General features: G+C 58.6%; 3 protein-coding genes and 1 long non-coding RNA gene across 6 annotated transcripts; 2 read left to right on the top strand and 2 right to left on the bottom strand.

Annotated features, from left to right (window-relative positions):
• Positions 1-9240: 9240 nt before the first annotated feature.
• On the bottom strand, positions 9241-10592 carry LOC123328928 (translation initiation factor IF-2-like). The gene is made up of 3 exons (XM_044926994.2): positions 10202-10592; positions 9378-10033; positions 9241-9307 (listed from the first exon to the last, which is right to left on the bottom strand). Exons 1-3 carry the CDS (start codon positions 10409-10411, stop codon positions 9241-9243), a joined length of 933 nt encoding a protein of 310 aa, XP_044782929.2. The 5' UTR covers positions 10412-10592.
• On the top strand, positions 10367-16879 carry TMEM255B (transmembrane protein 255B). Its single transcript, XM_045162489.1, is given in 6 exon segments — positions 10367-10448; positions 11576-12178; positions 12180-12215; positions 12217-12238; positions 13671-13814; positions 16488-16879. Coding segments are annotated over 5 exon segments (615 nt in total). The 5' UTR covers positions 10367-10448; positions 11576-11897; the 3' UTR covers positions 16620-16879.
• LOC123464841 lies at positions 13832-17029 on the bottom strand. Of its 2 annotated transcripts, XR_006639872.1 has the most exons (4): positions 16890-17029; positions 14961-15768; positions 14784-14852; positions 13832-14704 (listed from the first exon to the last, which is right to left on the bottom strand). It is a non-coding gene; the product is annotated as an uncharacterized LOC123464841 (long non-coding RNA). The 2 variants fall into 2 exon arrangements; XR_006639871.1 differs by having other exon boundaries at positions 13833-14704; positions 14784-15768.
• Positions 17030-17271: 242 nt separating this feature from the next.
• LOC123328934 (protein enabled homolog) lies at positions 17272-20466 on the top strand. 2 transcript variants are annotated; one of them, XM_045162490.1, is made up of 3 exons: positions 17279-17406; positions 17669-17843; positions 19980-20466. In XM_045162490.1, the coding sequence occupies exons 1-3, from the start codon at positions 17299-17301 to the stop codon at positions 20120-20122; spliced, it is 426 nt and encodes a 141-aa protein (XP_045018425.1). In that variant the 5' UTR covers positions 17279-17298; the 3' UTR covers positions 20123-20466. The 2 variants fall into 2 exon arrangements, with proteins under 2 accessions (XP_045018426.1, XP_045018425.1); XM_045162491.1 differs by lacking the exon at positions 17669-17843 and having other exon boundaries at positions 17272-17406.
• Positions 20467-24895: the final 4429 nt, after the last annotated feature.

The following is a 24895-nucleotide window of genomic DNA, read 5'->3' as shown; positions in this document are numbered from 1 at the left end:
TGCTGTGCCTAGCCTGCACGGTCTGGTCCAGGCGGGGTGCAGAGGTCCTCCGACCAGCCTTGGAGCTGGGGTGGGGTCCAGGCCTGGGGAGCTGCCTGGCTGTTGCCGTGGGCTGGGGCCGGGGTGGAGGGCTGGGGGACTTGGGACCCGGGGAGGGCTTGGCCAGCCGGATGTTTACTGAGAACTCGCCGTGTGCAGGCGCCGTCCTAGGCAAGAGGGGGATGTCGGGGAACAAGGCAGAGCACCCTCCACCCCCGCAGGGCCCATTGTCTGGGGGACAGCGTTAGGGAAGTGGACACAGAACGCGTGCATGGTGACCGTGGCTTAAGACACTCTGGGTGCAGCGGGGGCCTTGGGGGAGGGTGGCCAGGCTCCTGTTCTCACTGCAGGCGGTCTGATGGAGGCCCGGGTGAGGGCGGCCGTGCAGGAGGACCAGTGGGGTCTGTGTGTTTCACCAGGTGACAGCGAGGCAGCGGGAGAGACCTCAGGCTGGGCATGGGAGGGGGCGGCGAGCGGTCCCCACTCTTAGGACTGGGGTGGGGAGGATGGAGGCAGACACTCGCGGTCCCCGGCGAGTGCGTCCCAGGCCCTGCCTGTGAGCAGAGGGCTGCTGGCAAGAGCTGCTGGGATGCTTATGAGGTGCCGGGACCCTCCCCGAGCCCAGCACCTTACCCACCGGCCCCTCCTGTGCCCTCCCCTGGCAAAGTTTGTGAGAAGAAAGAAGACGGCCCTGTGGTTTGTGGGGGCTCCGCTGGCAGTGTCCGCCTCCATCCTGACCGTCGGCCTGGCCGCAACCACCAGGACTGAGAATGTGACCGTGGGCGGCTACTACCCCGGCATCATTGTGAGTGTCGGGTCCCTGGGGGCGGGTCTGGGGGCCCAGGATAGACAGTTCCGTGTGGTGCTGAGACACATCGCCCCAGCCCCGCAGAGGTGGAAGTTTAGGTGGTTGGCTACATCGTCAGGTGGCCCCATGGGGTGCAGGGTCCTGAGAAGTGGGGAGGGAAAGGAATCGGAGCCAAGGAGTGTGATAGGCCCTCCCCAGGGTCCCCAGAGGGAGCCAACCCTCTCAGAAATTGGACTTGGACTTTAAAAGAGGCCACGAAGCCTGGATGGAGGTATGCTGATACGGCCGCATGGGAGCAGCAGAAAAATGAGCTGATGTGGTCCACATCTCTGCCTCTGGGTAGTGACCCCCTGTGTCAAAGTCACGGCCTGGTCAGACCTGGCAACAGCAGCCCCCAAATCCGAGGTCATCGAGGCTCTGAACTATGAGGTCGTGTCCACTGTCGGCAGTAAGGTTTGCTCCTGGTGCTGGTGCTGCGCTCAGGGAGCGCTATGACATCGCCCTTTATCAGACGCGATGCCCGGGGCGCAGTCTCACACAGTGATGAACAGAGACCTTAAAGATGAAGCTTATTTAATTTCTCACTAAGAGTATTATCCAGAGGAGTAATGATGCTGATGCCATTTTAGCAAGGATGAAGGTGTTTTACAAACGTCCTTCGTTTCGTCTTTGTATTCTTTATTTCTGTACTTTCTGCTGTATGAATCTACGTTATCTCCCTGTGTGCCCTTCATGAGTAACCCCCCACGAGCAGTGCTGTGCGGATGGTGTTCTCAGTGAAATCTCTCGAGAATCTGGCTTCCTGGCCTGTGTCCTGGACGGGCGGGGGGAGCTGGGGCTGGCGGCTGCGAGGATGTGTCCTCCAGGTGACCTGCAGAGCGTCAGGATCAGCCGCGAGGAGGTCTTCCATGTTCTCCAAGCTTCGGTGGCTCAGGATCTCACCTTGAGTTCACCTTCAGAACGTCCCGGGTGTGTTCAGAGCCTCGCTCTGCAGGGAACCTGCCTCCTGGGCAACGACCTGGGCAGAACTGGCTTCAGCAGGATGGTTTTGAAAGCAAACGGTGGACACGACAGATGAGCTTTGTTCAAGGCAAATGAGGATGAAAATCACTTCTGGGGACACACAGCTCCAACCCTGTGGCGAAGGGTGTGTCTCAAGCAGAAATTGGGCGAGAGGGTGCAAACACCTCAACATTTTGGAAAGAGGATTTTTTTCAAATCTGAAAACATGGAACTTAAGGCAACAATAGACATATTTTAATTTATTTATATTGGAGGGGATTTTGCTCTCTTGGATGGTGGAGCAGGACTGCAATATTTGGAAGAAAATGCTCGTCTTTCTGTACTCCTTGAGAATTTTTAAATTACTGATGAAAACTGCATCTGTGTGTTCATGTCTGTCTCATGGATGTCCTCACAGAGAAGACATTCATGGACACAGGTAGGTCTGACGTTTGTGCATTAAGTTTGGTGCCATGGCCTTAGAGATGCCCCCGCTCTGCTGGCCGCCCCCGCCTGCTCCTCATGGTCACTTGGATGCCAGCAGGCGGGCAGAGCTGTGGGCACCATCCGGTGGGCTCCAGAGCTGGGTCTCAGGCCGCTCTGTGTGTCTGCGAGGGGCTTGTCTCCCACTGCTCTGAGCAGCGGCCCCGGCGTTCCTGGAACTCCACTCTTCAGAAACTGAGACGTTCTCCCCGGGGTGGGCACGGTGGGGTGAGGCTGCCTGCACCCCGGGGCGCTGAGACATGCACAGCCCGGGGGTTTCCCCGCTGCACCCACGTCACCCGCTCCCGGGCGAAGAGCCAAGGCTGGGGGGGCAAGCGGATGGTCCCGGGAGTTACCTGTCCGCCTGCTCAGCTGAGTGATGGGTGTCAGCCTGTCTGTCTGGAACAGCCCTTCCGGCTTCCTGATCTTCCCCAACAGGTCAGCCGTCCTCCTCCAATGGTCCAGGAGAAACCCTGGGACGGGCCTCTCTCTGACTCCCTGACACAGAGGACGGGTCCCCGTGAAGATATTCTCCGTGTTGGGGTGGGGGCCCCTGACGCTCTTTTCCCAGAATCAGTTCAACTGATGTGTTGTTCACATCACTCAGTGTTCAGCTCAGTGATATGTTCAACTCAGTAATGTCCGACTCTTTACGACCCCATGGACTGCAGCACGCCAGGCTTCCCTGTCTTTCACTATCTCTCAGAGTTTGCTCAAACTGATGTCCACTGAGTCAGTGATGCCATCCAACCATCTCTTCTTCTGTCATCCCCTTCTCCTCCTGCCTTTAATCTTTCCCAGCATCAGGGTCTTTTCAAATGAGTCAACTCTTCGCATCAGGTGGCCAAAGTACTGGAGTTTCAGCTTTAGCATCAATCCTTCCAAAGAACACCCAGGACTGATCTCCTTTAGAATGGACTGGTTGTATCTCCTTGCAGTCCAAGGGACTCTCAAGAGTCTTCTCCAACACCACAGTTCAAAAGCATCAATTCTTCGGCACTCAGCTTTCTTTATGGTCCAACTCTCACAATCCATACACAACCACTGGAAAAACCATAGCCTTGACTAGACGGACCTTTGTCGGCAAAGTGATGTCTGTGCTTTTAAATTCGCTGTCTAGGTTGCTGATAGCTTTTCTTCCAAGGAGGAAGTGTGTTTTAATTTCATGCCTGCTGTCACTGTCTGCAGTGATTTTGGAGCCCAAGAAAATAAAGTTTGTCACTGTAGGAGTTCAGGTATTTGAACACAAGATGAGAACACGGTTGGGAACACGGTTGGCAACACAGACAAGAACACAGCAGCTTCTGTCATCGCCGGCTTTGATGGCTCTGGAGAGGCCCACCCGTCGGGCGTGAGCCACCGCCCACCCCATCCCCACCACTCGTGCTTCCAGCCCCGGCGGTGGGGGTGGCCATCCGTGCTCTCTGATGGGATGTCCTGAGGTGGGCGGTCACTGCTCCGTGTCCGCTTTAGGCTATCAGGCCTGTAACCTGAGCGCTCTCTCCCTTGTTTTCCTTTGGCGTCAGCTGGGCTTTGGAGCTTTCTTAGGAATTATTGGCATCAACCTGATGGAGAACAGAAAACAAATGGTGAGAATGTGTGTTGTTTCAAATACGGGCAGTGGGGCGTGTGTGGGGCGTGTGGGGGGGTGTGGGGAGTGTGGGGGAGTGGAGTGTGTGGGGGGAGTGTGGGGCAGTGTGGGCAGTGGGGAGTGTGGGGGTGTGGGGGTGGGGAGTTTGTGGGGGGAGTGTGGGGGGGTGTGGGCAGTGGGGCGTGTGGGGGGAGTGTAGGGGGGAGTATGGTGGGGAGTGTAGGGGGTGTGGGGGGAGTGTGGGAGGGTGTGGAGGGGGTGTGGGGGGAGTGTAGGCAGTGGGCGTGTGGGGGGAGTGTTGGGGGAGTATAGAGGAGGTGTGGGGGGGTGTGGGGGTGGGGAGTGTTGGGGGGGAGTGTGTGTGTGGGGTGTGGGCAGTGGGGCGTGTGGGGGGAGTATAGGGGAGGTGTGGGGGGTGTGGGGGTGGGGAGTGTTGGGGGGGAGTGTGGGGGGAGTATAGGGGAGGTGTGGGGGGTGTGGGGGTGGGGAGTGTTGGGGGGAGTGTGGGGGGAGTATAGGGGAGGTGTGGGGGGTGTGGGGGTGGGGAGTGTTGGGGGAAGTGTTGGGGGGAGTATAGGGGAGGTGTGGGGGGGTGTGGGGGTGGGGAGTGTGGGGGGAGTATAGGGGAGGTGTGGGGGGTGTGGGGGTGGGGAGTGTTGGGGGGGAGTGTGGGGGCTGCGGGGGTGGGATGTGGGCGTGGCATGTCCCCCTCACAGCTCTAGCTGTAGGTGTTCCTAGGAAAGCCCTGCCCCAACCCAGCACCCCAGAATCAGTCCCTAGCTTTGCACTGTAAGCCCAGACTCGGGCCTGAGTGGCTGCCGTTCACATCCTTGTCTAAGTGAGCCCCACCCCTGGGACTGTGGGTTATGTCCCACAGCTTCATGTGGTGTCTTAGCAGCTAAGGTTGGGGCACAGGAAGAAAAGTGTAGGGCTGGTCATTAGTTTAAGTCACTGTGGATAAACTTCAGGCAAAACCACGCACATGTGAGCATTTGTGCTTGAGTCAGGAGCCCTCGCATATTCTCCTGCCTCTGGGGTATGATAGCGTGTAGTTTCTCCCAGACTGGGGAGAGAGGATCAGCGCAGAGCCAGGAGGACTGTGGTTCGCAGGGCTTTGCAGAGGACACGTCCACAGCTGTCTGTCTGTGGGCTATGCATCCCAGCCTTGATCGGTGCTACAAACCTAAGTTTTATTGAGTGTTTCCATTTGGAATCTGTGTTGCTGATGTACCCCTTTGGGAAATGGAGCTGTAAGAATGCTAGTTAGTTTTGCTGGTTCAGTGTGGCAGGCCTCTGTGCGGTTCAGAAGGGATGTCCGTTTCTGCCTCGTCTCTCATCAGACGGCACTGCTGTTTCCGCCTCTACACGCGCTTCCTCTTCCTGCGGGCTCACCAGTGCCGCAGTGGCTGCGCGGGCGTCCGTGGCGTGTGAGGAGGTGGGGAAGGTGGCGCCTCTCTGGAAAACAGCCTGGCAGCTCCTCAGAGGGTTCCAGCCAGAGCTCCCGCAGACAGAGGGTTCCAGCCAGAGCTCCCGCAGAGTAGGGCGAGTGCTGTCTGTCTCACGCCGGCGACTCTGGTGGGTGTGACGGGGGCTTGTAGTGAATTTGTCCTTCCTTGATGAGTGACGCTGAGCTGCTTTTCATGTTCTGGTTGGTTTTTGTACATCATTTTTTGGGAAATGTTTATTCAAGTCCTTTGGCCATTTTTAAATTGGGTCACGTCTTGTCAGTTCTGTATACTCCAGACACACGTCCCTTATCTGACAGAGGACCTGCAGGGGCTCCAGCCATCCTGTGGGGTGTCTTCTCACCTTCTTGATAGTGTCCTTTGAGGCATAAAAGTTTTCAGTATTCCAGTTCCAGTTCAGTCTCTCAGTCGTGTCCGACTCTTTGCAACCGCATGAATCGCAGCACGCCAGGCCTCCCTGTCCATCACCATCTCCCGGAGTTTACTCAAACTCATGTCCATCGAGTTGGTGATGCCATCAAGCCATCTCATCCTCTGTCATCCCCTTCTCCTCCTGCCCCCAATCCCTCCCAGCATCAGGGTCTTTTCCAGTGAGTCAACTCTTCGCATGAGGTGGCCAAAGTATTGGACTTTCAACTTTAGCATCAGTCCTTCCAATGAACACCCAGAACTGATCTCCTTTAGGATGGACTGGTTGGATCTCCTTGCAGTCCAAGGGACTCTCAAGAGTCTTCTCCAACACCACAGTTCAAAAGCATCAATTCTTCAGCGCTCAGCTTTCTTCACAGTCCAACTCTCACATCCATACATGACCACTGGAAAAACCATAGCCTTGACTAGATGGACCATTGTTGGCAAAGTAATGTCTCTGCTTTTTAATATGCTATCTAGGTTGGTCATAACTTTCCTTCCAGGGAGTAAGTGTCTTTTAATTTCATGGCTGCAGTCACCATCTGCAGTGATTTTGGAGCCCAGAAAAATAAAGTCAGCCACTGTTTCCCCATCTATATCCCATGAAGTGATGGGACCGGATGCCATGACCTTAGTTTTCTGAATGTTGAGCTTTAAGCCAACTTTTTCACTCTCCTCTTTCACTTGCATCAAGAGGCTCTTTAGTTCCTCTTCACTTTCTGCCATAAGGGTGGTGTCATCTGCATATCTGAGGTTATTGATATTTCTCCCAGCAATCTTGATTCCAGCTTGTGCTTCATCCAGCCCAGCGTTTCTCATGGTGTACTCTGCATACAAGTTAAATAAGCAGGGTGGCAATATACAGCCTTGACATACTCCTTTCCTTATTTGGAACCAGTCTGTTGTTCCATGTCCAGTTCTAACTGTTGCTTCCTGACCTGCATATAGGTTTCTCAAGAGGCAGGTCAGGTGGTCTGGTATTCCCATCTCTTTCAGAATTTTCCACAGTTTATTGTGATCCACACAGTCAGAGGCTTTGGCATAGTCAATAAAGCAGAAATAGATGTTTTTCTGGAACTCTCTTGCTTTTTCCGTGATCCAGCGGATGTTGGTAATTTGATCTCTGGTTCCTCTACCTTTTCTAAAACCAGCTTGAACATCTGGAAGTTCACAGTTCACGTATCGCTGAAGCCTGTCTTGGAGAATTTTGAGCATTACTTTACTAGCGTGTGAGATGAGTACAATGGTGCAGTAGTTTGAGCATTCTTTGGCACTGCCTTTCTTTGGGATTGGAATGAAAACTGACCTTTTCCAGTCCTGTTTCAGTATTAATGAAGCCCATTTGGCTTACTTTTTCTTTTGTTGCTTATGTTTTGGTGTCATTTCTAAGAATCTCATGGCAGTTCCAAGGTCATGAAGATTACCCAAGGTCTAGGAGTTTTATCACTTACGTTTAAGTCTGGTCTGAGCATGTCTGCATAGTCGCTTCAGGCATGTCTGACTCTATGTGACCCCATGGACTGTAGCCCACGAGGCTCCTCTGTCTATGGCATTCTCCAGGTAAGAATACTGGAGTGGGTTGCTATGCCCTCCTCCAGGAGATCTTCCCCATCCAGGGATCAAACCTGCCTCACTTATATCTCGTGCATTGCAGAGAGATTCTTTACCACTGAGAGTTGATTTTGTATATAGCATGAGACGGGTCCACATTCCAGCTTTTGCCTGAGGCCTGTGGTCGTTCTCCTTTTCAGTGTGTGGATTCACAGCGCTCGCTTTCCAGGGTCCTGGCTGGGCTGCGTCCTCTCTCACGTGGATCCTGTTGTTGGGGCGAAGCACCCTGTCTCCACCCAGCTCTGGGCAGCCCTCTTCATATCACAACCTTATCTGCTTGGTATTTGCATTTTAAAATCACCTGCCCTTGTTGGAATGTAGACGGTGGGCCCACCAGCGATTCGAAGATGACCTTCTAGCTACTGAGTAACAGCTGTCCCTCTCCTAGGAGAAGAGACCCCGACTGGACAGGGAGGTGCATTCACAACATAACCCAGAGCTTCCTATGGTTGCCAGGGCAACAGACACATCCTCTCTGCAACATCTGTGGGGTCTGGCCACCCTCACACAGGAGAGGCACCTTCTGGGGGGTGAGTGGTCCTTCTGCTAATGTTAAACCACTAGCAGCTGGAGGGGGCCACGAGGCCTGGGAAGGATGAGGCGCTGTGACGGAGCCCAGGACACGCAGGTCTCGGCTAAGAGGACGCTGTCCTAACGCTTGTCCTGACAGGTTTCCTATTTCTAGCTTAGGGCTTGAAGGAGAGGACTTCCAATGTCTTTCCCAGCACCGTTGCCTGGACCCTGGGTTCTCGGGCACTTCCACACGTGCGGTCGTCCCTGAGCCGAGCTTATCACGCTGGTGATCATGCTAACACTGACTTCTAACGTTTCCTGAAGGTTGACGAGGACGTTCAGGTCGTGGGGACCTGTGCAACCTGAGTCAGACCACGTTTACACATCTGCAGCAGGCAGCCCTGTGTGCCAGGGTACCTTGGAACTTGTGTGCTTTCTGTGAAGCCTGGAGGCAGTTGGGTGCAAGTGTGGTGTGAAGGTCTTTCGGCTGAGACTGCAGTTCAGAGTTAGCTGCCAGCCAGGATGAGGAGTGCGGGTCTGTGAGGTCATCAGCTGCTGCCTGAAGGCCTCAGCAGGGCAGCAGGTCTGATGGCAACTCTGCCCACACACCCATTTGTGATGAGACTGGCAGGGCCCTCGCCCGGGCCAGCACTCAGCCCAGGCACATGGGCCGGGCGGAGGGCCCCGTGACGGCTGCCCGCAGACCTGCCGGCCCAGCAGAGCCCTCTCCAGGGGCCGCTCTGCTGCTCGGGGGCGCTGCAGGGCCCTGGGGGGAGGCGGCGAGGGGGCAGCGCCCTCCAGGGGGCTGTGTGCCTGTCCACTGGAGCAGGCTTTCCGGCCCGGTGTTGGGCAGACCCAGTACCTGCACAGTGAGGAGGGGCCACGAGGAAGTTCGCCCGGCCACCTGCCCCTTGGGACAGCCCCGTGGCTGAGCGGGCCGCCTCTGGCCACGTTCTCGAAGCTGAAGATGAGCTGCCGTGTGCATGAGTGTCGTACTCTACTTGGCAGCTTGTTTTACAGAAGTCTGGGTGAAAGTTCCGGTCACTTTACAAACTTCCCAGGACGGAGAACGTGCCCTCATGTTGTGGATTGCGTGGCCCTGGGAGGGGTCCTGGTGCAGGGCTGACACCAGCGGCCCTAACAGGAGGGCACACGGGAAATTTCCACTTTTGCTCTTTGTTTTCATAAACCTGAAATCGTTTCACAAGAAATATCAAAAAAAATGTTAAAGAGATGGCCGATCTGAGACAAGAGGACAGGTTCTCAGCCTCACGAATAATAGAAACGCGGGCAGTGAGAGTGAGGCTTGTCTGCTGTCAGATGGGAGGAGGCACATGGTGGAAGCGGGCAGCGTCCTTGGGGTCATCAGGGGCGCGCATCAGGCTGTGGTGCGGAGGGCCCACTCATCCCCTGGGTTCTGGCATGCGGAGGTGCCCACTGTATCCCTTGGCACCTGTGGCCCCTGGGTCCCCAGAGCCCGTCCTGCAGAAACACTTGTGTCTGAGCCCAGGCTTTTCTGTGGAATGCAATCAGGGTCTTGGTAGCAGAGTTTGATACAGCAAGGAACTGCCAGGCTCTGGGAGGCCCTGGCTTGTCCACGAGGCTGTGTGCTGGGATGACAGCTCCCTGTGTACCTGCACCCCCAGACCCCATGAAACAAGCAAGTGACCGGGTTGGCCTTGCTTGGGGGGGGCATCCCGGCCAGCGTGGCGGGTCTCCAGCGGCCATGGTGGGAGGTGAGGACCCCACGGAGCTGCCGCAGGGTTCCAGGCGAGGACCGGGGAGGTGCCGTGGGGTTCTGGGCAAGGATCCTATAGAGTTGCCGTGGGGTTCCGGGTGAGGACCCTGAGGAGCTGCTGCGGTGTTCCAGGCGAGGACCCCGGGGAGGTGCTGCGGGGCTCCGCGGGGACTCGGGACCTGAGCAGGGGGGCGTTGCAAGGTTCCGCCGCGCCCGAGCTGCTCCTGTCTCTGCTTCCAGCTGGTGGCGGCCATCATGTTCATCAGCTTTGGCGTGGTGGCGGCCTTCTGCTGCGCCGTCATGGACGGCGTGTTCGCCGCTCGGCACATTGTGAGTCCTCCCCCGGCTTGTCCTGGTTCAGGTCTCAGGTGCTGTGTGCGTTTAAGAGATTGTCAAAAGTTCAGTTTCCTCTTGCGGAACCCAGCTCGGTGACCCTCACTGTCTGCGTGCCCTTGTGTTGTCCGGTCGCTGGGCTGTCCTCCCCCCTTCCCCTTGTTGCCCCCACCGTGGCCAGTCGCCATTAGACCCGAATTCCCCACCTTCTCCGTGGCTCTGGGGTGAGCCGTGGTGCTCCTGCCCCATCCCCCGGAGGCTCTCGCTGGCCGCGGCCTTGCCCCTTCGGCTTGGAGCCTGCGGTGACAGGTCTGAACTCGCTGCGGGTGGCTGCCGATCTGCGCTGAGGCTGCCCTTTCCACTTCCCTCCAGGAGCCCAGGCCCCTCATGGCGGGCAGGTGCCAGTTCCATTCCATCGGAGCTGGCTATCTACATGACGTCCACCAGACGGAGGTAAGGGCCAGAGCTCGTCCTCTCTCTGACCCGCAGCCTGTGTCCCGGGGACATGGCCCTGTCCGCGTTGGACTGTCCTGGCCCCAGCGTGTATGTGCCCTGTCTTACCACGCGTCTGGTGAGGAGCGGGGCATCTGCCGTCACCTTCACCCTGGACTCACAGTAGCCCCGCATCCACTTGTCCAGCCTGTGTGGCTTTTGAGATGAGCCTTTTATTGACTAATTAGCGCTCACGTGGGTCCCAGCTTGCTGGCTGTCCCGGGCTGAGGACACAGGGTGCTTTCACATCTGTTCTGGGAGCGACGGGGGTGTGGTGGCTGCGTGGCCCCCTCTGTCCTGCCATCTCTTATCTCACTGTCCTGTCTGTGAAGATTGGTCAGTTTGGTTAAACACAGCCTCTGACGCTGTGTGCAGAGGTCAGGCAGGAGAAGTGTGGGGCGGGTGGTGGGGAGAAGGTGGGAGCAGGCGCGTGGTTGAGGCCTCGTGGCTTCTGCGGACGCCGCCTGCTGCTGCCTGCCCACGTGGGACACCCCTTCTCTGAGGGCCTGGCCCACACTCCTGGAGGGAGCTCTGGGGCCTTGTCCTGGTCAGTGGGGGCCATTGCCCGAGTCCCTGTCCTCACTCAGGCACGTTCTTCCCCGCAAGTCCTCCCTAGGGTCCCCAGCCTCCCTCTGCGGCTGGGTGGTCTCTGCTCCACTTACCGCCCACATGGGGGTGGTTGGCTCGTGACGCTGGTCACAAATCACTGAGGAAGGAGGGGAGGCCTCTGTGGTGTGGGGACAGGCTTGGTCAGATGGAGCTGCTGGGAGGTCTGGAAGGGTCTCCCACCCGGAGAGGTCCCTCCCTGGAGAGTCTCCCACCTGGAGAGGTCCCTCCCTGGAGGCATGGAGCCGAGGCCCTCTCCCCCACCTTGTCCAGCAGCAGGCGCTGGTCACCTGGTCCCTTACCTCCCCCAGCAGGGAGGCTGCGTTGCCCACCAGCCTCTGCACCTGACCTGGTAGAAGACCAGGCGGGTCAGGAAGCACGCGCTCGGGAGGGGCGGCTGCCTGGCTTGGGGGCAGAGAACTGGGTGAGGGTGAGGGCAGGGCAGGGCAGGTGTGGGCGCCTGGCTGCCTCTCTGCTTGGAGGTCACCTGTCACTCTCCGAACGGTGGGTGTCCGCTGAAGGTGAAGAGCAACACTTGCTACTGCTGTGACCTCTACGACTGCCGGGGGTGAGAGGCCGCAGGGCAGGGGCGCGGGCCCGGGGCCTGGGCAGGCGTGTCAGCGCGGTTCCCTGGGAAGGGGCTGGACGCAGGAGCGGGGCCCTGGGGTGTCTCAGAGCCTCATGCCCTGCCCCCCACCCAAGGCTGGAGGGGGTTGTTCCAGGGTTTGGTCCAGTCCCTGGAGGTAAATCTCAGCTCTGTGGGGACTGCCCCCCGAAGCCTAGGACCCCTGGAGTTTTGGGCCCATGTGGGGCCAGCAGGGCAGTGTGTCCTGCTCTGCTCAGAGGCCTGGGGCATTCCCGGGTGAAAACGGCCTCGGGCTCCGCTGCCTGCTGCGTCTCCCTGCGGAGGGCCCTGGGCCCCACCCTGCCCCGCCTGCCCGCCCAGGCAGCGCCTCTGCGGCTGCAGGTGACGCGTGCCCTTGCCATGCAGCGCCCGGAGCCCCCGTCTGTCACGCGTTTGTGGGCGTCGGCGCCGGCTGGGACGCGCTCCAGCTGTACTGGGTGCTCCGGGCCTCGGCCGCGCTCAGTCCTGGGGCCGCTGCTGGGGATCGTCACCGCGGCTCCTGGGGGCCTTCAAGGACGCCGTGAGTGCGCTCGTCCCCGCCAGGCTAACCGCAGCCTCGGCCCTTCAGCCCGTCCTCCCTGAGGCGTGAGCGGCCTGAGCCCACTCAGGGACAGAGCAGGACGTGGAGCCTGATCCTCGAAGGCCTTGCCACACCTCCCTGGCCCGAGGCCTGCGGAATTCCAGCGCCTCTGCCCCGTAGGTCCGGGGCTCGGGCCTACACTTCCCCAGGCACAGGTGACTCCGTGTGCATTCCCGAGAGCCGGCCTGAGTGTCTGGGCGGCTCTCCCCGCGGCTGGCATCCTCCCCAGGGGACCGGCTTCTCCAGGCCATGTTCTCAAGTGGATCCTGTGGGGCACCTCCTACAACTGCCCCCATCCTGGGAGGTGCCGCACGTGAGGCCCCCCACACCCGGGTGTGCCCACAACAGCCCGCACCAGCAGCCATGCTCCCGTCACCCAGCTTTAGAGAAAAGGCAGTGTGAATGCACCTCCAAATGGCCCCCCGCGGCCCAGACCCCAGCGCCTCCCCCGCTCAAACAGCCGACGGGGGGCTTGTTACCGCTGCCCCGGAGAATGGCTATCGCCCACGTCTCTCAGCTTAGCCTGGAGCCTCTCAAGAGCTGTGACATGTTTCTGGAAGGTTTCCTGACCCCAGATGAGTCCTGGGAGACCACGGGAGTCCCCGGTGCCCCATTAACCACCCTTCTCCCTGGCTTCCACTCTGGGCCCTGCAGACCCCAGGCCCGCTTTCTGCTTGGTCACAAGGCTCGGCAACCAGCTGGTCCTCTTGCCCCTGGGACGGCCAGGGTCTGTGGGGCCTTCTCGGGGGGCTTCTCCTGCAGGTCAGAGTGTTCCCCTGGCAAATCTCCGAGGACAGGGAGGTTAGACTCGATAGGTGCACAGTGTCTGGTTCCGGGCCCTGCGAGCCTGGCGGAGGTGGCTGGTCTGTCCCCAGGGATGGTGGTCAGCCCGATGGGCTTCCCAGAATGGGTCCTGTGCTCACTGAGTTTGTGATAGAACCGCTGAAGCTTCTCTGGGGAATGTGGCAACCTCCCAGAAAGGCCACTCATTACACAGGATGCAGCTGTGTGTAAGCTATGTGCTGGACAGTTTCCTCTTGCAAACCCAGAGCTCTGGGTGTTGGGAGAAGCAAGCAAAGTGACTTTTTAGAATTTACACCTATGAGTAGATGCTCTTGTAAGTGTAGTGCATCTTATAATTGAAGAATTATCTTAAACGGAGACACTTAACTCGCCACCCGAAGGTCTCTGCTGTCAGGGCTCTGGAGGCAGTTCCCAGGTGAGCTTTACTTCTGGTCAGAGGGAAACCCGCGGGAGGACGTGGACGCTGTCACCTGGGGACTCCACAGGATGACGGCTGTCTCCTGCATGACTGCTGGATGGGGCTCTCCAGAGCCAGGCTCGGCTGATGCATCTCCATCCTCTGTGGCAGGTCCCGCTGGCCCAGCTGGCCTACGGCCCGTCCACGGCGCCTCGGGTCCTCTACGACCCCGCCCAGCAGATCCTGGCCTGCTCGGGCTCTCACCCCAGGCCCCCAGCCATCCCGACCTGCTCGTCCTACCCGCTGCCCCTCCAGGTAGGCCGAGTGCCCTGGCCTGGGGGCTGCTCACGTCACAGGCAGCCCTCACCTGGGAAGTGCTGCCCAGGTGGGACCCAGGGGCAGGGGGCTTGGGCTGAAGGAGTGCGGGGTCTGTGGCTCCCCCTCCTGATTAGGTGGGGGTGGTGAAGCTGGTGTGGACCAGCAAGGGCGTGGGATGACATGGAGGGCATCCCGAGGCCCCTCTCAGGATGTTCGACGGCCCCAGGGGTGCGTTTTGGGTGTCCTTTGCTCCTTGTGGCCCTGGAGACCCAGCCAGCTGACCCTTTGGGGCCTCAGCTTTCCTAACCCCCATCCGGGTCCCCTGGAAGTTGGCTGCAGTTTCCTGGCCAGAGCGACTGGGTGGGCCAGCTGCCTGGCCCCCAGGATGTGCCAGAGTCCCCGAGTGGCACCTGCAGGTTTCCAACCTCCAGCCATTCCCTACCCTCGACAGCGGCTACCACGCAGGCTTCACTCTCACACAGCTCTGGAGGCCTCGGGGTGCTGTGGGAGGAGGCGTGTGGGGCGAAGCCTGTTCATAGAGCAGCATCGCCGGAGCAGCCACCAGCCACCGGTGCAGCCCCAGCGTGACAGCCAGAGTGCCCTCGACTGTCGTCCTGTGGCCTCGGGGGCAGAGGGCCTCTGTTTTGGGGGGTGGTCTTGGCACATCCTCTGGTCTGTATCGATGACCACGAGGGCCTGATCAGCTTTTACCAGCAGCACGTGTAGGAGCACAATTCCATGCACAGCAGTAATCAGACTCCGAGGAGATGCCGTGTGTGTCTCGTCAGGAGGAAAAGGACAGATGGCTGCTCCCAGCTCTGCTCCCAGCGGAGGAGGAAAGGGACTCTGCAAGTGTTCTGTCCAGTCACTGGCAGCGGAACACACTCCTACATGACAGAGGGAGTGAGCCGCTGCTGGGGCTGTTTTGAGCAGTTAGTCAAAAGAAAATCACAGAAGGGAACTCACCTTCCTACTCCCTGGGCTGCCTGGTCAGGAAATGCAGGAACAAGGACCCACCGATAATTAACTCACATCCTGTAACGAAGGACCTTGTACACTGTCACTAAGGGACTTGCATCTGGTAAATAAGGGCCTCGCATCCTTTACTAAAGGACTTTTCGTCTGCCCTCCTGATGGTATCACCTGTGTGAGCAGAGCCTGGTTTAACTCTGCTCTGTGGTGGCTTCCTCCCTGGTTCCTGGCGGTTTGTTCCTTGTTTCCTGGTGGTTTTCTCTGTGGTTCCTGGTGGTTTTCTCTGTGGTCTGTGGTGATCTGTTCGTTTCATGGTTCCTGATCATTTACTCTGTGATCCTTATTCATTTATCATGTGGTTCCTGCCAGCTCCTCTGTGGTTCCCACTGGTTGATTCTGTAGTTGGTGTGGTTTACTCCCTGGTTCTCTCAGCGGCTCATTTCCAATGAAGAACAGAGCACGCACGTGCACAGTGGGAGCTGCAGTCCCCACAGACCTGAGAGGATGTTCTCTAGAGATTTCCTCTGTCGTCTGAGGTCAGAAAGAAGTGTGAATTTGAGAGAGAGAAAGCAACAGAGGTGGGCAGGGACCCAGGGCCCTTGGATCCCAGAGCCCCCTTAGAGGGTCTCCAGGAGGAGGGGCAGGCAGGCGGGTGCCCCCTGGCCCTGGGCTCCTGATGGGTGGAGTTCAAGGACTCACTTGGCCCCACTGCAGACCAGAGCCTGAATGCACTCACCTTGTCCCATTGCAGAAGGGGTTGCTTGCTTTACTTACTTAATGTTGGTTTTAAGCAGGCATTTCTAACCCTTAGAAGTTAAGAAAAAAAGAGAAATTTAAGAGGTTTGTTGGCTGGTGGAAAAAAACTGGGAGTTTTATTTGTTTAGAAGCTGTGCCGTGCCCCAACATTTTCTTCGCAGCATCACTTTGCATCTAGGTGTGTTAGTGTGGGTTCTCCCGACATACAGGGCCAGTAGCATGCCTGCACAGAGTAGACACACAGAAAGATGTATTTATAGATGGAGGTGGTACATGTATAGACTTATAGGCAGAGAAATAGAGAGCTAGAGGAAGAGAGTCCAAAATCTGTAGGGCAGGCCACAGGCTGGAGGCCCCGGGAAGAATGGGTTTTGCAGTTTGCGTCTGAAGGTATCTGGAGGCGGAATTCCCTCTGCTTGGGGACCTCAGGCATTCCTCTTCAACTGATGGGATGAGGCCCAGCTGTAACAGATAGTGTGAGCTGCTGGTCTACATGCTCATCACAGCTACAGAACACCCTCAAGATGACATCGAGACGGCAGCCTGGCACCTGGGCACTGACCGTAGTCTAGCCAAGTTGATGCATAAAATTAACCATCACGCACTATGGAAAACATTGATGTTCTTGGTTTTCCCCTTAAAATATGAAGCATTGAGTAAGCCCAGGGCCCCACACGAGCTGGGCAGCCTTTTCCTGGGACAGGGTTCACGTGTCCATGTGTCCAGTGTCAGGTGGTCGACGGCCACCCTCTGAGTGTCGAGACCAGTGTCCCGCAGGCGAGGTGGGGGCCCCATGGGGCTGAATCAGGGCCTCCTGTGGCCCCTGGGAACTCAACCTCATCAGGAAGCAGTCACCGCCTGCGGGCCTGGGCCTGGGGGCTGAGCCCAAGTGGGCTCTGAGGGGCTCCCATGGGCTGAGGAGGCTTTTCTGTTTGATTGCAGCTGCCCGGTGGCTTCACGGCCTCACCTCTGCCCGAGGACTCACAGCCTCAGCCCAGCTCCAGCTGCCGGCACCCCCTCAGCGCCCCCACCCACCTCCTCCCCGGGGAGAAGCCCCCTCCCTACACACCGTGATGCAGAGGGTGGAGATGGAAAGCAGTAGTTTGGTCTGTTCAAAGCAGCCCCCTCCCCACTGTGGCTGCCTCCTGGAGACCCTCCTGCAGACCCTCCCTACAGACCCTCCTGCAGATCCTCCCTGGCTCATCTGTGCAGGAGAGGCCAGGAACCTGCGGAGGACCCCAGTGGTGAGGCCGCTCAGGCCCCCGCCCCCCCTCCCCCGACCCCGTGAGAGCACACCCCAGCTGAGCTATAATTCCCGCTGAAGCGGCTGGGCTCTGGCCTCACCGCTTACAGAGCACTTTCGTTTCTCTTCTGTCCTCCTCATCTGTCATCATGCACGTTACCGAAGGAAGTGTGGCTGTGCGCGGTGAGGGCCGCTTCCCAGGAGACGTGCTGTTCACGTGTGCGCGTTCCCGGGGAGGGCAGGGTGGCCACCCTCAGCGCGGCCCTCCTGGTGCGCGTCTGCCCAAGTGAAGTCCTCCCGGCTCGAGTATAAGCTCTGCGTCCACGGCCTGTGCAGGCCGGGGGTCCGCGTGGGCTCTGCTCCAGTGGTGTCCGGGGGTTGGGGGGCGGCGAGCTCCTGGGGCTGCGTCTGTCCGACTGTCAGCCCCCGGGGTGTCCAGCAGAGCCGGGTCTGGTCCTCAGCGGGGGTACCCCACATGGGCCCCCAGCCTGCAGAGCAGGCGCCCCTAAGATGCCGGCTCTCTGCGGAGAAACCCCTGCAGGGGCCATCTGGGAGCAGCTGTGCCCAGTGAAGACCCAGGGCAGCTCTGCCCGCGGCCAGACACGCCTGAGGAAGCAGGTGAGCGCAGGCCTGGAGCTGCTCATAGACCTGAGACCCACTTACAGCCCGAGGAAAGTGGGCGGGGAGGAGCGGTGTGGGGGGAGGGGAGGAGCAGTGGGGGGGGAGGGGAGCGGGGGAAGAGCGGGGAGGCGGCCGAGTCGCAACAAGACGCGGTCTCCGGCGCCCCCTGCCGGCGGGGACGCAATTGCGCCCAACAGACCCGTTCCAGCCCCCACGTTCAGGACGGTCCTTAGGTTCACACGCGTCTCCCTCTTCCGAGCGTGTGGACGCGTCTCTACAGCAGGGAGGAACCCGTGCAGTGTCTGGCCCCGGGGTGAGCAAGCAGGGCGGGTGGGCACCGACTCCCTGGCCCCAGCAGCCGCGGGTGGTGTCGGCCCCGTCCCCCCACCCCCGCCCCCGTCTGCCTTCAGCAGTGTTGTGTCTACCGGAACGCGGTACGTCGCTTCATTGAAAACATTTTCTTGCTAAAAAATAACTAAACAACCACAATAGTAACATCAAAGCCCACTGATCAGGAGTCACTATACAACTATGATAATAAAGAGTTTGAGATATCACAGGACACACGCTGAGCTCCGGGACAAGAGGCCACAGACACAGGAGATATCACAGGAATTACTGAAATGGGACACAGAGACAGGAAGTGAGCAAACGCTGCTGGAAAAATGTGCCAGCAGGCTCACTCCGCTCAGGGTGGCGCAAACCTTCAGTCTGTAACAACAACAAAAAGGGCAGTGTGTGCAAAGTGCGGTAAAGTAAACACGCCTGTGTTTTGTCAGATGTGGGCTCACGAGCTCCGTGTTGCAGGTGGGCCCAGCCCGGCGCTGGCCTTGCGGTCTTTGTGGGCAGGACACGGCCCCACCCCCTGCTGTCCTGGAATCTCAGCTCCAAAGGTTACAAACCCAGCAAGGCCACTCGTCAATTTGGAATTTTAGGTCAAAGTCATCGTGACCAATCCTGCTGAATTCTTTGATTCGCTGTGGGCATATTGTTAAAAACAAACCCAGCAAAATTTAGGCGGAGTAATTCCATCGGCTGAGATGGACCCTGTGGCCACTGAGAAACAGTGTGGAGGCTTTGAAACGTCCTTCACTTGGCTGGCTGGCTGGCTGAGGACTTAGCCTCTCTGCAAAGCTCTCCCTTCTGGGGGCGTCACATCACGATGGCAGGTGTTTGGGGCCTGGAGAGGCTGAGTGTGTGCCCCAAGCCCCAGGGCAGGTGCCCCTGTGCAGGGAAGGAAGGGGGCGTCCGGACCGCAGCTGGGGACGAACTGCTGTCCTCTCCCTAACGTGAGCCATCCTTATCACAAAGGCAAGGAGGCGAACTCCTGACTTTGCAAAAGTTACACATACAAATTTAGGGGCTTTTCATAAAGAGTTTCATAGTCACTGAGACATTTCTTTATGTTGAGGAGTACATCAGGGTGTTGGTCACAAGTCAGGAGCCATCGAGTGACCCCAGCGGGCTGAGGACTAGGGCCCGGCTCCTCTGTCCCCACTGCAGGCACGCCTGGCTTCCCGCCATTAGGGTAAGTGGCCAGGAGCCCCCTCCCCACCCCCATCACGCGTGTCTGCTCACTTCGCTTCATATCAGGTGAGGTCCTGTCGTCCCTCCTTCCCTTCGTGGCGTCTGTTTGCAGATGCGCAGTCTGTCCCCGCTTCCCGGGGACACTTGGTGGACCTTGCAGGCACTTAGGGCTCTGCGTGTGTGCCCAGTGGCCTGCTTGGGGTCAGGGCGTGCCCATCCAGCTGCCCTCCCCGATCGCCACCCTGAATGCATCACAGGACACAAACCACACCTCACAGTCCTGGATGGACAAGCGCTCCTTGGAGCCAGAGAGACTGTGTCTGTCTGGGTCGGGTGGGCTCCCGGAGGAGTCCTTCCTGTCCAGGGGATCCTTAATTTCACGTACTCGGTGTTTTGGGTTCAAAGTGCAGAAACACGTGATGTTTAAACGCCTTCAACCGTGTTGCATGAAAGTGAATCCTGGGCACAGGGCTGTGGGTCAGCATGAGGGCTTCCTGCTCTGCCTACAGCCATCTTGGGCTCCGTGCTGTGGTGTGAACACACCTTCACGTGTCCACTGTCGTCACTCCGGGAAGTGTCGGTCAAGGTGGGGATACTGCCTGAGCCCAGGACCCTCTGTGGCCCCGAGGCTAGAGCCTCTGGGGGGAGGCCTGGCTTCCCTGGTGCCCTGGTGTTGGCACCAGCTCAGCTGCTGCCCCGTGGGGCGCTGGCATCCTGCCCTTTGGGAGCATCTGACCTGGTGCCCACCCTGCCAGGCAAGAGCAGGAGAGGAGAGGAGAGGAGACAGGACATCCGGGCCGAGCCCCAGAGCTGCTCTCGTTGGGGGTCGGCTCAGCGCTTCCAGAGGGCGGGGCGCCACACCTGAGCAGAAACTCCATGTCCAAAGGCTGGGTGGTGCTTGAGACCAGGAAGGAGTTCTCTTTCCTCTCCTTTGGTGCCCTGTCCCGCCCCCTCAGTTTCTGCACTCGAATATGAGCCCTGAGCCGGGGGCGTCCTGGAGCCAGAAATCCCACGACTGACTCCCAGGCCTCTGGCTTCCTCAGCAGGTAACGGCAGAGCTCAGCGTGGGCCTCCGCTGGGGTCTGACCAGGGCTCACCCCTCGCGCTGCCTGAGGTCAGGATGTCTACCAGCCCCGCTGACCCATCCGGGGTCCCACAGCAAGCGCTTCACCCGCCCAGAGTTTAAGAACCGAAGTTCAGCGCAGCCAGGGGTCTGTGGTCTGCAATGTCGATCCACTCAGTGGTTCCCGGACCCAACGTGACTGGACGGGGAGGACCTTGGTCCGGGGCTGCAGGGAGTGAAGACGCAGCCCCTGGAGCAAACGGCAGAGCAGTTGTAGACCTGCAGCGAACCTGCGCCCCAGAACGTGGGCTGACCTTTGACCTTGGACACGACCCCCGGTGGGGTCAGCGGGCTCAGCGTTTCCCCAGACTGTCCACACCTGCGTCTCCTGCCCATGCTGTCTGCCCCGCCAGGTATTTCCATCTCGCCTGGAGCTGATAAAAAGTATTAAACTCCAAAGCCAGCAATTTTGCTCTTGCCACAAAAATGTCTGTATCCCTCAGCCCAGCCATAAAGAATGTGAACGATTCAGCCCCAGCCTGCTGGTGGCTCAGGCCCTCTCCCTGGCCCCCGGGACTCCCTCCCCCGCACACCCTGTGTGCCCCCCTCCTGCCCTCCAGGCTCTGGGGCAGCTCCCCTGCCTGGCACACAGCACCTGCCCCGGCCTGGCCTCAGCATGCTCCAGGCGCCCTTCCCAGGGAGCATCTCTGCCAAGGCCTCCCCAGCCCAGAAGGCTCACCCTGGATCTGATGCCCATGCGGTGTAACTGCTGTGCCTCCAGGCACCACCACGGGGTGGGTCCCGGTGGGGCCCACCTCTGCTGAGTGACCTGCCTCATCCTCGGTCACAGACGGGCTGGAGGCTGGGGCGTGGGATGGCCAGGGAGGCTGTTGATGGGAACAGGGTTCCCTGCTGCCATGATGGAATGTTCTAGAACTGGACACAGTGCTGGGTGCACAGCCCTGTGAAGGTGCTAAACCCTCCTGAGTTGCACACTGTTGGAGATTCTGGTGTGTGAGCTGGATCACAGAGGACACGCTCTTTGAGCGTGGCCAGGGGACCGTGCGTGCTCAGTTAGCAAGGCACCCATTAGCAGCAGCACTGGGAGCCTGCAGTCACCAGCACCCCCCAGGCCTGCCCTCCTGTTCTGACAGCCCTTCGCCCCCTCTGGGTGTGGGGAGAGCACACTGAGCTGTTGGGAGCAGGCATGCCCTCCCGGTGCCCCGAGAGGAGTGGGCAGGGCCTCATTCCTCAGCAGCTCGTGGATGGCACCTGCCTTTCTCTTTCCTCTCTGCTCAAACTCTTTAATCACAAAACTGAATGACTACTATAAATGGAACAGAAAGCGCGCTGAGAACCCCGGTGTATGCTGCAGCTACTCAGAGCAGGGCCATCACCGAGGCCGGGGCTGCCCCCCACATCCTGGGCCCACCTGCACGCGGTTCCGCTGTGTGTGGCTTGTCCTCTGCTGAGCTGCGTGCCCGTGACAGACCGCGGCGCTCCGCCCTGAGACGGGGACCGTGACTGCCCCTTCGGCTGTGGGTGGCCCTGGCTGGTTTTGGGGTTCCTATGTGTATGTGGGGCTCCTGGTGTGGATTTAGGGTGCACGGGAGACTTGGACTTTGTTGGACAACACCCAGCCCTGGTCCTTGGGGTCAGCCCAGACTAGTCTCAGCTCCAGGCTGCCAAGATCAGGTCCTACTCGATGCAAGAAACTTTCACAGCTGTGGGCGCAGGGGTTCCTTCCTGTGCTGTCTGTGCCCGCATTTCCCCCTTATTGATGAAGCTGGCCCCGTGGACAGACACCTTGGCCACTGGCACTTCCTGTCCTGTCCAGCAGCGTCCGGTCTTCTGTTGGGTCATTACTCTCACCGATTTGCAGGAGGAGCTCTATCCTTTCTTGGTTAACACGGTTACCCCACGTTAATCGGTCACTGAGGTTCCGGGTGTTTCCTCTTCTCAGCTGGTCTTGTCGCGCTCCTTATGAATCGGTCACCGTGGTTCCCGGCGTTTCCTCTTCTCAGCTGGTCTTGTCACGCTCCTTATGGTGCCTTGATGAACAGATGTTCTTGATGATCGGTTGGTTTGTTTGAAGTGGACTTTATTTTTTAGAGCAGTTTTAGAATCACAGCAGAATCACCAGAAGGTGCAGAGGCCTCCGTGCAGCCCCATCAGGGAAGAGACTCGCTTTTCTCCGCTGTCACCCTTACTCCTTTGTCGAAGATCAGGCGACTCTTTCTGGGGGTCTGTTTCTGGGCTCTCTGTCTGTCCAGTGATCCACTGTTCACTCTTTTGGCGACACCGGGCCGTATGACTGCCGCAGCTTCATAGTCTTGAAGCTGGGTAGCTTCCTGCAACTTTCCTTTTCTTGAAGTTCTTGATTTTAACACAGCCCAATTTTTAAATATTTTTCTTTATCATAAGAGTATTTTGTTTTATTATATATTTTAAAGAAATACTTCTAAAAAATCCTAGTTCATGAAAATACTCTGCTATCAAAGGGGTCAGCAAAGTTCCTCTGTAAAGGCACAGGTTTCGAGGGCCCATAGCTGTGAATCCACCACTGAGTCCTGACTAGAGCAGCAGAGAAGCTGTAGCGAATTGGAAGTTAGTGGGCAGAAATGTGTGCCAATAAAGCTTTATTGAAAAGAGCAGAGGTGCATCACAGTGGGCCCACTGGCTAGAGTTTTACCTTAACTTCTAAATACTTTATAGATCACCTTTAGATTTAAATATGTACTCTATTGGAGCTAATAGTATGAGTTGTGTGAACTGGAGTCAAATGCCCCATCTCTGTAGTGCAGAGGTGTCACGGGGTGATTCCCCCAGGGCATGTGCTGCAGTGTAAGAGACGTTTCTGCCGTCACAGTGTCTGTCTGTGTCTGGGGGGACAGCAGGCAGCGAGGGCAGAGGTTTCAATACCACCAAATGCCCTAAGAACAGCCCTTCACACAACCACCATTATCAATTAATCCATACTATCCAAAAACCAAAAAATGAAATGCAAACAAATATTGCAGTTCTTCTATTTAAAAAACAAAAACACTGAGGTCAACTCAGACCACATATGACAGCAGCACAGTGTACTGAGCACAGTCAGACCCACCCCAGCCCCTCCTCCAGGGAGCACCTCAGACCCACGCCAGCCCCTCCTCCAGGGAGCACCTCAGACCCACGCCAGCCCCTCCTCCAGGGAGCACCTCAGACCCACGCCAGCCCCTCCTCCATGGAGCACAGTCAGGCCCACCCCACCTCCTCCATGGAGCACCTCAGACCCACCCCAGTCCCTCCTCCATGGAGCACCTCAGACCCACCCCAGCCCCTCCTCCATGGAGCACCTCAGACCCACCCCAGCCCCTCCTCCATGGAGCACCTCAGACCCATCCCAGCTCCTCCTCCATGGAGCACAGTCAGGCCCACCCCACCTCCTCCTCCATGGAGCACAGTCAGACCCACCCCAGCTCCTCCTCCATGGAGCACAATCAGGCCCACCCCACCTCCTCCTCCATGGAGCAGTCAGTGCCACCTGAGCTCCTCTTCCATGGAGCACAGTCAGGCCCACCCCACCTCCTCCATGGAGCACAGTCAGACCCACCCCAGCTCCTCCTCCATGGAGCACAGTCAGGCCCACCCCACCTCCTCCATGGAGCACAGTCAGGCCCACCCCACCTCCTCCATGGAGCACAGTCAGGCCCATCCCACCTCCTCTATGAAGCACAGTCAGAACCACAGTCAGACTTATCCTGCCTCCCCGTCCCGGAGCACAGTCAGAAGTCATGAAGTTCTGTGTCCGCCCCAGGCTCGTGTGCAGTCTGGCCCTGGAGCTGGTAGCAGCAAGGCCGCCAGCTGGCCAGCACAGCTGGGAGGTGTCTTGCAGCCTGTGGCTCTGAATTGGCCATAAGCTTTTCTTGGCCGTAGTTAGAACAACCCTTGGAGCCCAGTGGAAGTCTGTATAAACCACGTTAGGAAACAGATTGGGCCTCACTCTCCCTGGAGGGAAGATGAAGCCACAGTGGTCAGATGGCCCCGAGAGCTGGCCTCCACCTGTGTCTGTGGCGTCTTGTCCCGGAGCTCAGTGTGTGTCCTGACTGCTCTCTGGCCGTCCTGGCCTCTGTGAGAGAGGGGGCGGCCAGGTGCAGGCTCCCAGCTGACTGGGGGAACATTCCAGAACATTCCAGAGCCGTCTCCAGAGTAGATGAAAACCAGAGAGCTCGGTGGGAATGCTGTGGTGTCAGGGCTGAGAGGTGGATCAGCCTGAGTGGCTTTGGGCTCCTGAGGCCGCCTGTGGTCAGATGGTGAGCAGCAGGGGGTCCCCTGTGGGGCATGGGCAGGACTGTGCTTGCCCCCCATTTCTCAGAGCCATGCTGGCCAGCTCCAGGAAGCCGTGGGTGGCAGGCAAGACCCGAGCAGATGGCGCCCCGACACTTGGCTGCCTGCTTACCTGCTTCAGGATACACTTTGGGGTTTGGTGTCTGAAAAAAATAGACTCACTTTTGAGAAAAAAAGTCTATTATAAAAACAATCCAGTTTGGGGATGGAGCCAGCAGGTGCTGGAGATGCCCCTGCAGCCTATGCTGTGATGGTGCCCGCAGTCCTGGGCGTGTCCTGCTGCCGCTGCTCGGTCTGCCGAGACCCGTGGGTCCCACGCGTTCCCCGTGGCTGCCCCCCGCCCGCTACTCCTGGAGCCAGAGCGCGAGGCCCCGCCCACTTGACCTCCTGCAGACCCGGCTCACTGCCCGGCCCCTCAAAATGAGCAAATAGGCCCCCGGTTTAACCGGAGAGCCTCCGAGGCTGGGGGTGGGGGCGCGTGTCGGGGAGCGGGCGGTGCTGACCTGCCGTACTTCCAGCCCCGCCGGCGCTGGCGCGGCCTCTTCCAGTGAAGCAGCTCGTCCCCAC

Source organism: Bubalus bubalis, chromosome 13, assembly GCF_019923935.1.
Source record: "Bubalus bubalis isolate 160015118507 breed Murrah chromosome 13, NDDB_SH_1, whole genome shotgun sequence".
Taxonomy (NCBI): domain Eukaryota; kingdom Metazoa; phylum Chordata; class Mammalia; order Artiodactyla; family Bovidae; genus Bubalus; species Bubalus bubalis.
The sequence above is the reverse complement of the archived record's forward strand: the minus strand, read 5'-3'. Positions and strand labels throughout refer to the sequence as shown.